Source organism: Hemitrygon akajei, unplaced genomic scaffold (assembly GCF_048418815.1).
Source record: "Hemitrygon akajei unplaced genomic scaffold, sHemAka1.3 Scf000057, whole genome shotgun sequence".
NCBI lineage: Eukaryota > Metazoa > Chordata > Chondrichthyes > Myliobatiformes > Dasyatidae > Hemitrygon > Hemitrygon akajei.
In genome coordinates this window covers 5,758,852-5,773,499 of record NW_027331943.1, presented here as the reverse complement: position 1 = coordinate 5,773,499, position 14,648 = coordinate 5,758,852, and the positions used below count along the sequence as shown (strand labels likewise).

At 51.2% G+C, this 14,648-nt stretch overlaps 3 protein-coding genes and 1 long non-coding RNA gene across 4 annotated transcripts in view; 3 read left to right on the top strand and 1 right to left on the bottom strand.

Annotated features, from left to right (window-relative positions):
* Positions 1-4,125, top strand: part of LOC140721516 (NACHT, LRR and PYD domains-containing protein 3-like) — a 28,326-nt gene extending 24,201 nt beyond the window's left edge. The window contains exons 6-7 of the mRNA XM_073036331.1: positions 2,618-3,489; positions 4,090-4,125. Of these exons, the coding sequence (XP_072892432.1) occupies positions 2,618-3,489; positions 4,090-4,125 (908 nt within the window). The remainder of the gene's footprint in view (positions 1-2,617; positions 3,490-4,089) is intronic.
* The window catches only part of LOC140721496 (uncharacterized), a 1,502,390-nt gene that overhangs the window by 235,340 nt on the left and 1,252,402 nt on the right, over positions 1-14,648 (top strand). The window lies entirely within an intron of this gene.
* The window catches only part of LOC140721492 (uncharacterized), a 692,273-nt gene that overhangs the window by 136,762 nt on the left and 540,863 nt on the right, over positions 1-14,648 (bottom strand). The gene's annotated exons all lie outside the window — the stretch shown is intronic.
* Positions 4,108-7,165, top strand: LOC140721571 (ribonuclease inhibitor-like). The gene is made up of 5 exons (XM_073036402.1): positions 4,108-4,383; positions 5,407-5,493; positions 5,649-5,819; positions 5,975-6,142; positions 6,294-7,165. The coding sequence occupies exons 1-5, from the start codon at positions 4,235-4,237 to the stop codon at positions 6,379-6,381; spliced, it is 663 nt and encodes a 220-aa protein (XP_072892503.1). The 5' UTR covers positions 4,108-4,234; the 3' UTR covers positions 6,382-7,165.

Sequence of the window (14,648 nt, the reverse complement as noted above, 5' to 3'; positions counted from 1 at the left end):
AAGACCTTTTCGTATGCCAAGCACTTTTTCTTTTTTAATAGCAATGGGTCTCACTCCTACTGACTGTCACTGAAGCACCACTGCCCACTGCTTGCGCCTTTCAAAGTGAAAACATATGCAAACACCCTTTATCTGCAGTTTCTTTATTCACAATTACTGTACTATCTCAACAACATCATGTTCCAGTGGTCCAGTATCAACTCTCAACTTCCTTTTACTCTTTATATTACTGAAAAAGTGCTTATTATTCTGCTTTATATTATTGGCTTGATTGCCCTTATATTTCATCTTATCCCTTTTTAAAGCTTTTTATTTTTATCCCTTTTTATTCGTTGCCTTATGTTGGATTTTGAAACGTTTAGTTTAGTTTAGTTTCATCCAACTTTCCACTCACTTTTGCTACCATGTATGCCATTTCCTTGACTTTTATGCTCTGCCGCTTGAAAACTTCTTCCTCTGTGGGCTACATCTATGCTGCGCCTTATGAACTATTCCCAGGACCTTCGGTAATCTATATTCTGCCGTTATTCCCTTTAGCATCCTCTATAATCCACCTGGTAAAGCTCCTCTCTCATGTCTCTGCAATTCGCTTTATTGCATTGCAATACTGATACATGTAAGTTATGCTTATCCCTCTCAAATTGCGGTTTCAATTCCATCATTTTTGTTCACTGCCTCCTAAGGTTCCTTTGCATTAAGCTCTCTGTTAATATCTGGGTTATTACACAACAACAAATCTAAGATAGCCTTTCCCCGAGTAGTCTCAAGCACAAGCTGCTCTACAAAGCTATCTCATAGGCATTCAATAAATTCCCTCTCTTGCGAGTCAACATGCTTGATTTTCCTATTTCCCTTGGTATATTGAAGTCGCCCATTGCAATTGTGTCATTCCTATTACATGCCTTTTCCAGCTCTCTTTTCAATCTCAACCCCTCCTCTTGGCTACTATTGTGTGGACTATATATGATTCTGATTATGTATTTCTCACCGTTGTAATTTCATATCTCCACTCACAAAGATTAAACTTTCTCTGACTCCATATCACGTCTTTCTAAAGATGAAACTCCATCACGAACCAACAGAGCCACACTGCCGCCTAAGTCGTCCTGCCTGTCCTTTCGATATAAAGCATGTCCTTTAATATTGTGGTGCCATCAATGGCCTTCATTCAGCCACGACTCATTGACGCCCACAACATCACACTGACCAATATATAATTGCACCAAGAGTTCGGCCACCTTGTTCCGCATTTAAATACAACACCTTCAGTTCTACATCTGTGCCTTATGAACTTTGCCTCTGTGGTGCAATTAAATACTTCGTTTTGTTTGCATTTCAACCCAATCATGAGCTTCTCCTTCCTTACATTCATGTTACACCTATCATCTACTTGTATGCCTGTTAGCTCATCTTCAGATCTATCATCCTGGTTCCCTTCCCCCTGCCATATTAAAACACTCCCAGCAGCTCCAGTAAATCTTCCCGCAGGAATATTGTTACCACTCCGATTCGTGCAACCCGTCCATTTTGTACAGGGCACGCCTATCCTAGAGGTTGTCCCAGTTATCCAAAAACCAGAATCCCTGACACGCGCTGCAATTCTATTCCTATGTTGACTGTCGTGTGGAACTGTGATTACTATGTTTGAGTTCCAGCTTCTCAGCTTCCTTTCTATCTCCCTATGTTCTGTTTTCCAGACCCCGTCCCTTTTTACTTCCTATGTCATCATTTCAATATGTGCCACGACTTCTGGCTGCGTAACCTTCCATTTCAACATATTGCGGACGTGTCCAGAAACATTTCGGACCGGGCAGGAAAAGAACCACCAATGTTTATTTTTTTCTGTCCACACCTATCTGTCCTCCAGACTATAGAGTCCACTATTACTACTGCGATCCTCTTCAGTTTCCTGCTCTTGCGGGCAACATCAGAGGACTGCCTGAATTCATATACAAGTTTCCTGCAGCAGAGGAGACTGCAGACGTGTGGTGGTGGTGTATTTCTGAGTTCATCTACCAGCTCCTCGGAGCAGAGGAGACTGTAGTGAGTGCTGTGTGCTTATTGCCTGCATTCATGTCCCAGTCCCTCAGAGAATAAGAGACAGTAGAGTAGTCTAAGCTGTATAATACCATGACTGGCTCAGCCTGGAAAAGGAAACTCTGTGGCTCACTACTGACAGCTTAAACTGAAAGGACTATCAAGAAGATCAGGTCAGTTATGAGAGAAGTAAAATGACGTAAATTGCCCATTGACCCCCCCCCCCGTGTTACCGTCTGCACTGTTGCAGAATTCAACCAAAGCTGAGCAGTGAAAGCAGTGAAACCACCCGCTCCACACAACACTCTCCTCTCCAGAATCACGTGTGCACTTGGTGCTCGCTGGAACACCGGGGAATCTGCAAACTGCCAACAGAGGGGAGAGTGGAGCCTTTAACAGCGGATCTGAATCAGATCAGAAATGTTTCCGGGCCAAGGTTCAATTTCAGACACTCTGTTTCTGATCTCCTAATTTCGCCCAAACAATGTCTTCAACAAGTTTCTTCATTGTGGGCTGGAATACGTGAGTGTTTGTTGTTCATCAGATCAGTCAGTGACAACCTATTTCTTTCCGTCCTCAGATGTTCGACAGAAACACATGGAGACTCTGCGGGCAGAGACTGAAAAACTGAGAGTGAACACAATCCTGATGAGGGAGAAGGTGAAGGTTTTCCAGCTGGTTGATCGATACGCTGAACTCACGGTCATTTCTACTGTTCGAGATCGGAGACTGGTGGAACATGAGCTGCTGGCAAGAGGCAGAGACCAGGAGGAGTGGAGACAGAAACATCTCCGGGGAGAGCTGGAAAAAATCCGCATTGATCATCTGTTTCAGAGCAGTTACTCAAATAGTTTTTGGGAAAAAATGAAAAGATTCTTTGCGCGATCAACTTCGGGACGTTCGGCAGCAGTGGCCGGAGTCCCGGGGATCGGGAAAACAACAATGGTACAAAAGATTGTTTATGACTGGGCCTCGGGGAAAATATACCAACAATTCCAGTTTGTCTTCAGTTTCAAATTCCGAGATTTAAACTCCATTAACTGTAGAATAAACCTCAGGGAACTGATTCTGTATCAATATCCTTACTTTGGGAATTTCCTGAGAGAGGTCTGGAAGAACCCTGAGGGATTGCTGTTTATATTCGATGGTTTGGATGAATTCAAGCACAGAATCGATTTTGCAGACAGCCGGAGAGACACAGAACCCAAGCACCAGTGTCCAGATCCCGAGTGGTGGTGTGAAGTGTCTGACATTGTGTACAGTTTAATCCAGGGCAAGCTGCTCCCAGGGTGTTCAGTGCTGGTGACCACCCGCCCCACTGCGTTAGATTTATTGGAAAAGGCTCGGATCAGTGTATTTGCTGAAATCCTGGGATTTGTTGGTAAGGAACGGAAAGAATATTTCATCAGACATTTTGAAGATGAGACGGTGGCGGCAGCAGTTTTCAAACACGTGGAGGAGAACGACATCCTGTACACCATGAGCTACAACCCCTCCTACTGCTGGATCCTCGCTCTGACTCTGGGCCCCTTCTTCACACAAAGAGTCAGGGACCCGCAGCGAGTTCCCAAGACCATCACCCAACTGTACTCCTACTATATTTACAACATCCTGAAAAACCACGGCCGTGAGATTGAGAACCCCCGTGATGTGTTACTCAGGGTTGGTCAGATGGCCTTCAGAGGAGTGTTCGATAGGAAGATTGTGTTTACAGATGGAGATTTGATCAACTACAATCTGCAGCCTTCCCAGTTCCTGTCCGGCTTCCTGATGGAGCTTTTGGAGAGAGAGGATTCTGCCCGGAGCGTGGTGTACACATTCCCACACCTCACCATCCAAGAGTTTGTAGCTGCAGTCGCACAATTCCTGAATCCACATCCCGGGGATATCCTGAAATTCCTCACTGAAGCCCACAACACGACAGATGGCCGATTTGAGGTATTTCTCCGTTTTGTTGCTGGTCTCTCTTCCCCAATGACAGTTTGGGGCCTGGAGGAGTTTCTGGGTCCATTTTCTCATGAAACAACCTGCCGGGTGATTGACTGGGTGAAGGAGGAGGTTAAACGCCAGAGTGGTAACAGAGAATGAAGCTGGTAAAAGGACCCTCCTGAACACATTGCACTACCTGTTTGAGTCTCAGAATCGTGGACTGGCTCAGGACGCATTGGGTTCTGTGGAAACACTTGCATTCCGCGGAATGACACTGACCCCGATTGACTGCGCGGTCCTGTCTCATGCCATCGGACTCTGTGAAACAGTAAAACAGCTCAAATTGGAGTACTGCCGAATTCAGTGTGAAGGAATCCGACGTCTGGGCCCCGGGCTGCACAGGTGCCAGGATTTGAGGTAATTTGTTTTTAACTCTCACACTGTTCTGTTGTTTTGTTTCAGTGTAAAGGAATTTGTGTAAAACTCTAGGAACTCAGACTGTGAAGAATTGTGATTGGTCGATATTCCTGTGATTGCTTGTAAAGGAATGTTGGAGACATTCATCAGATCAGTGAACAACAGCCTTTGGTTAATGGTAGTAAATCACAGGAATGGCCGTGTTTCTCGCTGCCTGTGACACATCCATTGACAATGTTCCTTCTCACTGTTACTGACACCCAAACCGACACTGACTGCAGCAGGTGGGTCAGAGATTCACACCCCCCTTCCCGGTGAGGGACAAGAGAAATGTCAGCAGACTGCCCCAGTGAGAAGGAAAGAAATACCATTGTGAAATGTCCTCCCCTGCCCTTCCCCATGTGTGACTATCACCATCAGTCCCCCTGTGTGACTGTGCTCACTACCAGATACCCAGACCTCATGGGCGCATCTCTTTTCTCCGGATTGTGTTCCTCAAGTTAGACCCACCCGTCCGCGCGATCTATTTCTGCCTCATTGTCTTGTCGATTCGTGTTTCCCTCATAATGGATCTCTCTACCAAATCTACCTTCCTCCTGATTGGATCTCTTCACCTTATCCTCCTTCCTCCTGTGGGATCACTCTTCCCCATCCCCCTCCCTCCTTTGAGGAACTTTTCCGCAATTTCCCATGGATATTTTCCAAAACACATCTCTTCCTTACTGTGGAACTTTCTCCCTTTCTGCTCTGGCCCCGTCGACCCTCTCAAGGCACGAACACTTTTCTAACCATCGTGGAGAGAGACAGAATTTGGGGACTTTACAGTGTAACACCGACGGACTAAATCACTGAGGTTCGGTGAATACCCCGGAGCTGGTTAGTGAGAGTCATTGACAGTGATGGGAACTCCGATCAGTGATTTACTGAAGGGTTTAATGTTTCCTGAAATACCCGAGTGAGAGAAATTCCCTCAGACCCACGGTTTGAATCACTTTGTTCATCAATTTGTCTGTTTGTGTTTAGACTTGGGGATAATAAACTGGAAGATTCAGGAGTGAAACTGGTGTCTGCTGCTTTGAGGAACCCGGAGTGTAAAATACAGAAACTGGGGTAAGTACCAGACTGTGGGAGATTGTGTTTACAGTCACTGGGTGTCTGACACTGAACATTAATGTGATCAGTAATTGTTTTAATAATAAACACTGGGGATTTGTATCATCTCCTATCTCTCTGTATCCTTCACCCTCACTCTCTCTTATCTCCAGGCTGGACTATGTCGGTCTCACAGATTCTGGTGCCGAAGATCTCGCCTCCGCTCTCAGTAGAAACACATCACTGACGGAGCTGAACCTGAGCGGTAATGAACTGGCAGATTCAGGAGTGAAACTGGTGTCTGCGGCTCTGAGGGACGCGAAGTGTAAAATACAGGAACTGTGGTAAGTACCAGACTGTGGGAGATTGTGTTTACAGTCACAGGGTGTCTGACACTAAACATTAATGTGATTAGTAATTGTGTTACTGATAAACACTGGGGATTTAAACTGTCTCCTGTCTCTCTGTGTCCTTCACCCTCACTCTCTCTCATCTGCAGGATGCACAGTGTCGGTCTCACGGATTCTGGTGCAGAGGATCTCGCCTCCGCTCTCAGTACAAACCCATCACTGACGGAGCTGAGCTTGGCATCAAACTCGCTCACAGACCGATCTGTCCCGGCTCTCCGCCGCATCATACTGACCCTCCCGAGTCTGGAGCGGATCGTGTGAGTGTTTGTGTTCATGTTAATATCAGCGGATCCGCGGGTTTTCTGTTGATTTTTTTTTGTGGGTGTTCTTGTAACATAACCTCAGTCCCCTGTAATGACACTATTGTGTAATCCATTTATTGAAACTTTAATCCTCCATCTGTTTCAGCTTGAGTGGGAATCAGTTCAGTGAGACATGGAAGAAGGAAGTGGAGTCCCTGAAGGAACTTCGACCCGGACTGAGAGTGGATCTGTGAACATCTGCATGTGTCAACATCACAGCACGCGGGATAGGGATATTTTGACCGAATTTCCGCCCTCCCATTAATAGGCGCCCTCCCCTTTAATTTCCAACCGTCCCAACGGACGCTGGCTCCAGCCAAGCCCTCTGTGACGTCAGAGATGGCTCCACAGTGACGCAATACCGCTTCACGTCCCGCGATTCTGCTTCCGGTTTAAGTCCGGGTAAAGAGCTCCGACAAGTGCGACCTCGGGAATTACACAGACAGGAAGACCCCGTGGGTGGGCCCGAGTTCCCCGATGGGATTATCCCAGGAGAGGATGCTTTTTTTTAAGGATTGGGCTGAGGACGATGCATTCGGCAGTCTGGCCGATGTAATGATGTTAAATTAACAGACACCTCGGCATTGACTCTCGATGTGCAGCGATCTCAGGTACGGCACTGAGATTTTATAATCAATGGGTGAGAAACGGGACAGTTTCTTCAGCCTGCCACTTGTTGTCGCCGATCAGTTAATTGTGTGTGACTGTGAGTGAATCGGGAGCAGCTTATTTATTCCTGCACGTCAGCAGCGCTCACAATGTTTAATTTACATCTGAGCTGAGCCGAACATGTCCTTACCTAAGAAATTACCTAGGGTTACCCATTCCCCTCCAATTTTCTGATCTCCATGTACGTGTACAAGAGTCTCTTAAAAGACTCTATCGTATCCGCCTCCACTGTTGCCAGCAGCCCATTTCACGCACTCACCATTTTGAGTAAAAAAATTACCCCTGACATCTTCTCTGTACCTACTTCCAAAAGCACTTTGTGGAGTCACTGCCTGTTTATGGTATATCCCCACGAACGCTGATGAAATAAATAAAGAAGTTATTGATTTTATGGGTCCTTACTCACACCACATCCGTCAAATAGAGTTCTGGAAAGATTTGCCTAAGATCAGTCCAGGGGATGTAGTCCAGGAGGGAGATTCACTCTGTGTCTGCCCCCGGGAATGTTTATGAGATAGTGTGGAGGGAGCTTCACTCTGTGTCTGACGCAGGGAGTGTGTGATGGGATATTGTGGAGGGAGATTCACTCTGTGTCGGTCCCCAGGAGTCTGTATGGGATGGTTTGGAGGGAGGTTCACTCTGTGACAGACCTAATGGAATGTGTGATGTGACGGTGTGGAGGGATATTCGCTCTGCATTTGACTCCAGGAGTGTGTGTTGGGACGGTACTGAAGTAGATTCGCTCTGTGTCTGACACGGGGAGTGTGTGATGGGAGAGTGTGGAGGGAGCTTCACTCTGCGTCTGACCCCGGGAGTGCGTGACGGGACTGTGTGGAGGGAGATTCACTCTGCGTCTGGCCCCTGGTGTTTGTGATGTGACGGTGTTGAGGGAGCTTCTCTCTGTGTCTGACCCAGGGAGTGTGTGATGGGACGGTGCGGAGGGAGATTCACTCTGAGACTGACACCAGGAGTGTGTATGGGACGGTGTGGAGGGAGATTCACTCTGAGACTGACACCAGGAGTGTGTATGGGACGGTGTGGAGGGAGATTCACTCTGAGACTGACACCAGGAGTGTGTATGGGTCGGTGTGGAGGGAGATTCACTCTGAGACTGACACCAGGAGTGTGTATGGGTCGGTGTGGAGGCAGATTCACTCTGAGACTGACACCAGGAGTGTGTATGGGTCGGTGTGGAGGGAGATTCACTCTGAGACTGACACCAGGAGTGTGTATGGGTCGGTGTGGAGGTAGCTTAAAGCCTTTCATCCTCAACGAAGTCCTACTTCCCGCACGATCACGCTTGGGGCAAGTAAGGTCAGAAATAATTGCCATCAGGCACGATTTTAAGAGACGCACCCTCCGTCCCGTAATCTCTTTCCGGCGACAGGTATTCATGCAGGTGGAAAAGGGGGACGAAGTTGAGGGCCGGTTTACTGTCCGGCACGAGGGGGTAGATTATCAGGTGTATTGGAGCTCTGAGCGCCCACGGTGCCACGCGTGCGGGGAGGTGGGGCACTTTCGGAGGGACTGTCCTAGCACCCGAAAACCCAGGGAGTCCACTTCGGGAACTAGTGCCCCAGCTACCTCTGCCCCTGATCCCATTCCTGCTCCTATACCTGTGCCGGCCCCTGCTCCTGCCCCTGACCCTGTCTCTACCCCCGACCCTATTCCTATGTCTGTTTCAGTCCCTGCTCATGCCCCTATGGTTCAGGCGGGAGATCTTGAGGTTACGTGCAAGGATGTTGAGGCGAGGGACGGGGTGGAGCCTGTGCGGGGAAGGAAAGTGAGGAAGAAATCCAAACTCATGAAGAAGTCGGCCCCCGAGAAAGCAGAGCACACGCCCATTTGCCCAGAAGTGGAGCGGGAGGCTCGTGGAGGGATGGAAGCGAAGAGTACCGCTCCATCAGTAAATCCTGCACCTGTGTGCTCCTCCGGCTTGAAGAGGAGAAGGGAATGTTCCGCCAAGAGGGCAGGGAATGTAGATGCGGGGGAGTCCCAGAAAGGGGTGGGAATCCAGGTGGAAGTTGTGTCTAACCCTGAATCCCCAGATGTAGCTACCAGTCCTGTGGTAGGTGGTGTGGTTGTGCAGGAAGCTAGTGCTGGGCCTGTTTGCACAACTAAAACAGACCTGGAGCCCTCCACCCAGGACTTAGCAATAAGCGCCTCCCTGGAGGCAAATGTATTAATTAGGACTAGTGGAGAGGAGACCAAGCTCTCTCACTGTCAGCATCAGGCTGCCGGTGAATCCCTTGGACCAGAGCTGCTGGGGTCTCCTTCATACCTGTCTCCTGGGGAGGGTGATATAACTTCCTTGCCGACCCCATCAACTAAAGGCCTGCAGGGAGTCCCTGGGATTTTCCCTCCATCGGCGTAACTGTGGATAAGACTGATGCGACGGTGGAGCGGGAAGGTATGAGGGAGTTACACGCTGCGCAATGTGGGTTACAAGTGCAGCCGCATATTAGAACACACGAGGAGGAAGATGGGGATCTATCTGCAGTGAGTGGTTGGAGGGAGACTCGTTTGATATCGAGACAACGAACATCCTCACCCCTCCTGAAAAAATCCCCATTGGTACCTGTGGAGGAGATCAGAGAGTTCATTCACTCCTCTGTGGGTGCAAAGCATCGGCTTAAACTAGCCTCTCTTCACTGGCCTAGCATGCCGAGGCTGGTGAAGTCCCTGCGAGTCATCCTCGGAGGGAAGGGGAAGGGGAAGAGGAATGTTGTGTCGGGGCATGACAGACGGCAGCTGAAATCCTTCCTGGATGACCTGGTGAGGGACATCATGGTGGAAAGCAGCCTCGCTCCTTCGGGAGATGTTAGGTCACACGATAGCGATGGTAGCAGTCGGGCCCGGAAAGCAAAGAATGTTCTTGGTTTTCTTCAGGATGGTGAGGTTGAGGGCGCCACCGCTCTCAGTGGGAAGGGTACTGGTGCTGAGGCCTAGTGTGCTCCCGACATGAAGCTTACCATAGCTAGTCTTAATATAAATTGTAGCACGATGGGAGATACGCGGTAATTTTCCTGCGGGAAACCCATACCACCCCGTGGGACGAGTCCACTTGGCTCCTGGAGTGGCAGGGCGGGGTCTACATGAGTCACCTTAGCTCCAGCTCTAGCGGGGTTGCGATCCTGTTGGCCCCAACCTTTCGGCCGGAAATCGTAGGAGTCCAATATGTTGTGCCCGGCCGTCTGCTCCACCTGGCTGCGCGCCCGGATGGAGTACCGCTGCATTTTGTCATCGTGTATGCTCTGAGGCGCGGGGTGCTGCAGACGCGCCTATTCTGTCAGCTGTCCACCTTGCTGAGTTCCATCGATCCTGGGGACTGCGTCATCCTCGGGGGAGACTTCAACTGTACCCTCGAGGTGGAAGACCGCTCGGGCCTCCAACGCGACCCAGCATCGGCGAAAAAGTTAAAGGAGCTAGTCGACTCCTTTGACTTGGTGGACAGCTGGCGGAATCTTCAACCCGACTCTAGCGCCCTCTCCAGAAGATCTAGAGAGGGGGGGTTCCCGGATAGACCGCCTGTATATCTCTCGGGCTTATGTCTCCCGCGTGTCGGCGTCCTCCATGCGGCCGGTGTAGTGCTCGGATCATCACCTTGTGTGGATGGAATTTACTCCTCTGCACCCTCGGGTGGGATCCGGGTATTTGCACTTTAACAACCGGCTGCTGGAGGACAGCCGATTCCGGGATTCTTTCCGAGCGTTCTGGGCCACCTGGAGTGAGGGACGGAGAGAGTTCTGCTCCCTACGGCTGTGGTGGCATGTGGGCAAAGCCCACATCCGGGTTTTCTGTCGGGAGTACACTAGGGGGTCGAGAAAGAGGCCGGGCTCTGAGATTGAGCGGCCTGAGAGGGCGTTGCTTGATCTAGAGTCCCGTCTTGGTCCGACTGCTGGAGACCAACAGCTGGCAGGAATACCAGGAGAAGAAGGACACACTGAGGAATCTGCAGCTTCAGCAGTACCGAGGTGCATATGTGAGGTCGCGGATCCAAATGCTGCAAGATTGGAACCGCGGCTCTCTCTTCTTCTGCTCGTTGGAGAAGTGGCGGGGAGTTCAAAAGCAGCTGGTGGAGCTACTGGCTGCTGATGGCTCCTCCATCACAGATCCCGACGAAATTATCAAAGAAGTCCGCAATTTCTATCGGTCCTTATTCTCACCAGATCCGTCAAATGCGGGGGCGTGCAGTGAGGTCTGGGAAGATTAAGCAAAGGTCAGCCCAGAAGACGCAGCGCGTCTGGACGCTCCCCTAACGCGGGAGGAGCTGTCTACTGCCCTTCAGCAACTCCGGAGGTTTAACTGCCCTGGCTTAGATGGTCTGAGTGTGGATTACACTGGGGGTTGATTACAGCCTTGTTCTAGGGGAGAGCCGAGCCACCGGGGAAATGCCCTTCTCATGGCGGAGAGCTGTTGTGGTCCTACTGCCCAAGAAGGGAGAACTCCGCCTGCTAATAAACTGCGCCCGGTGTCCCTCTTGTGCGCGTACTACAAGATGTTCCCCGGGCAATGACCAACCGTCCTGGTACAGTACAAGGACAGGTAATCCATCTTGACCAATCCTACACGGTCCCGGGCCGCTCCATCCAGGACAATGTCCACCTAGTACGGGACCTGATCCACCTGCAGCAGGAGACTGGGTCCCGGGCAGCGTTTCTCTCTCTTGACCTGGAGAAGGCGTTTGACCGGGTAGACCACAGTTCGTGGTGGGCACTCTGCAGGCTTTTGGGCTAGGACCACACTTTGTGGCCCGAGTTCGGCTCCTATCCTCTGCCGCGGAGTGCCTTGTTAAGATCAATGGATCACTGGCAGGGCCCATTCCCTTCAGGAGAGGTGTACGTCAGGGATGTGTCATGTCCGGTCAATTGTACGCGATCTGTGTCAAGCCATTCCTGAGCCTTCATCGGCGAAGGCTGACCGGTCTGGTTCTGCGTGAACTGGACATGGAGGTCGTCCTCTCGGCCTACGCCGATGATGTAGTCCTCATGATGACAGATCCCAATGACCTGCGGAGGATGCGCGAGTGTCAAGAAGTTTTCTCGGCAGCATCCTCCGCTAGGATCAACTGGACGAAATGATCCGGACTCTTAGTGGGCCAGTGGCAGGTGGACTCCCTGCCGGAGGAGATGAGAGCTTTTGCGTGGAGCACTAGACGTTTCCTCTATCTGGGAGTCTACCTGCGTCCTTCTGGGGAGACCCGGCTGGCGAACTGACAGGACATGGAGACGAAAGTCATGGCCCGGTTGGGGCGCTGGTCAGGCCTTCTCAGGGTGCTTTCCTATCGAGGCAGGGTGGTGGTCATAAACCAGCTGCTGGCCTCCATTTTGTGGTAACGGATGGTCACCTTGGCCCCTCCTGTCCCGTTTGTCGCGAGAATGCAGAGGAAGTTAGTGGACTTCCTCTGGGGCAACAGGAAACACTGGGTCTCCGCAGCGGTCTTGAGTACCCCAGTGGGAGAGGGCGGACAGTCGCTGGTGTGCGTTCGAACGCGACTGGCGGCTCTCCGCCTCTGGACTCTGCAGAGATTCCTCTACGCCGAGCACCCTCCCAGTTGTCACGTATTGGCGACTTTCTTCCACCGTAGCGGCTGCTGTCTGCACGAAGACATACGTCTACCACCGGCGGGCGTCAGTCGTGCTGCTTTGCGGAGTCTGCCCGGCTTCTATCAAGACCTACTGTGAGTCTGGAACATGGTTGCCTCAGGCCGTGTATCTCCTCCTCTGGCAGAGGGCGGAATCCTGGCCGACCCTTGCCCTACCTCGACATATGTCGGTGTGGCTCAGGTGTGTGGACCGGCTCAGTCTGAGCTGCTAGTCGGGCCCATGTCCCGCAATCTTAATCGAGATCCGAGTCCACACAACTTGAGCCGTCTTTCCTGGACACCCACAATCCCACTCAGGGATGCAAATAGGAGGTATTTGTATGGACTGCTGCTCCACACTCTACACATTCTTGCCCTTGTCCACCGTCCCGACATGCCATGGCGGTCGGTATTTCCACCTGGAGGTGAGGAGGGTCCCCACTGGAAGTCCCTCTACGAGGGTGTTCTTCCTCTGCACCTTGCGGATCTGGGGTGGAGGCTGCTGCATAGAGCGGTGCCTTGTAATAAATTCTTTAATTTGTAGACGGATCTCCAAGCCGCATGTCACTTCTGCGGGCTGGAGGAGACCGTGTACCACATGTACATGGAGTGTGCGAGGCTGCAGCCCCTATTTGCGTTTTTGCGAGGGCTGCTTCTCGCCTTCTGGCTGCATTTTAGCCCCACCCTATCTATATATGGTCATCCAGTAAGCAGGGGGAAATGGAGGGATGCGGATATCCTTGTTAACTTGCTCCTGGGACTGGCGAAAACAGCCATCCGAGGGTCTTGGAAACGGGTGGCAGGAGGATCTGCCCGGGCAGACTGCCTGGCAATGTTTAAGGGGGTATGTTCGTGCCGGGTAAACATTGAAAAGGAACACGCGCAGACCACGGCGACCTGAGAGGAGTTTCGATACCGTTGGGCTCCGCGGGGAGTAAATACCATCATTGATAGAGATGGAAACATTTTGGTTTAATGTGTATTGTTTATTTGTAGTGAAGTAATTGTGATAGTCGCTGTTTTGTATATATAACGCAGAATTTGTGATAAAGGTGAAGAGTCGGGGGGAGAACGCATCCTTGCTTTACACCGTTGCCTATTGGGAAGGGCTCTGAGAGGTCGTTGTTGTGTCTGACCTGGCCACGCTAATTTCGTGTGGCTGGATGACCATGCTGGGGAACTTTGGGGGGCATCCCAGTCGTTCCATGATTTGTCATAGACCTTCCCTGCTCACAGTGTCGAACGCCTTGGTAAGGTCTTCACCATCTTCTCCAGCAGGATGCTCGAAAGGGTCACGGAAGACCGTGATGTCGAGGACGGTGTCTACATCCGGTACCGCCCCGATGGCAGCCTGTTCAACCTGAGGCGACCGCAGTCCCACACCAAAACATTGGAGCAACTCATCCGAGAGCTCCTCTTCGCCGACGATGCTGCCCTTGTTGCCCACACAGAGACAGCCCTGCAGCGTATAACATCCGGCTTCGCAGAGGCTGCCGAGCCCTTCGGACTGGAAGCCAGCTTGAAGAAGACAGAAGTTCTCCATCCGCCCGCACCTCAGGAAGATTACTACCCTCCCCGCATCACCATCGGCGAGGCAGAGCTGAAGACAGTCCACCAGTTCAGCTACCTGGGGTGCACCGTCTCGTCAGATGCCGAGATCGACAAAGAGATTGACAACAGACTGGCAAAGGCCAACAGCGCATTCGGCAGGCTGTGAGAAAGAGCCTGGAACAACAAGCATCTGAAGAAAGGCACAAAGATCAGCGTGTACAGAGCCGTTGTACTGACCACCCTCTGTACGGCTCCGAGTCCTGGGTCACCTACCGTCACCTCCCACGACTCCTTGAGCGTTTCCACCAGCGCTGCCTCCGCACCATCCTCGACATCCACTGGAGTGACTCCGTCACCAACAACGAAGTCCTCGAACAGGCGGAGGTCACCAGCATCGAGGCCCGGCTGATGAAAACGCGGCTGCGCTGGGCAGGGCACGTCTCCCGGATGGAGGATCATCGCCTGCCCAAGACTGTGCTGTATGGCGAACTCTCCACTGGCCACCGTGACAGGGGGCACTGAAGAAGAGGTACAAGGACTCTCTGAAGAAATCCCTTGGTGCCTGTCACATTGACCATCGCCAGTGGTCTACTCTAGCCTCCGATGGCGAGGCCTGGCGACACGCCATTCACCAGTCTGTCTCCTCCACCGGGAACG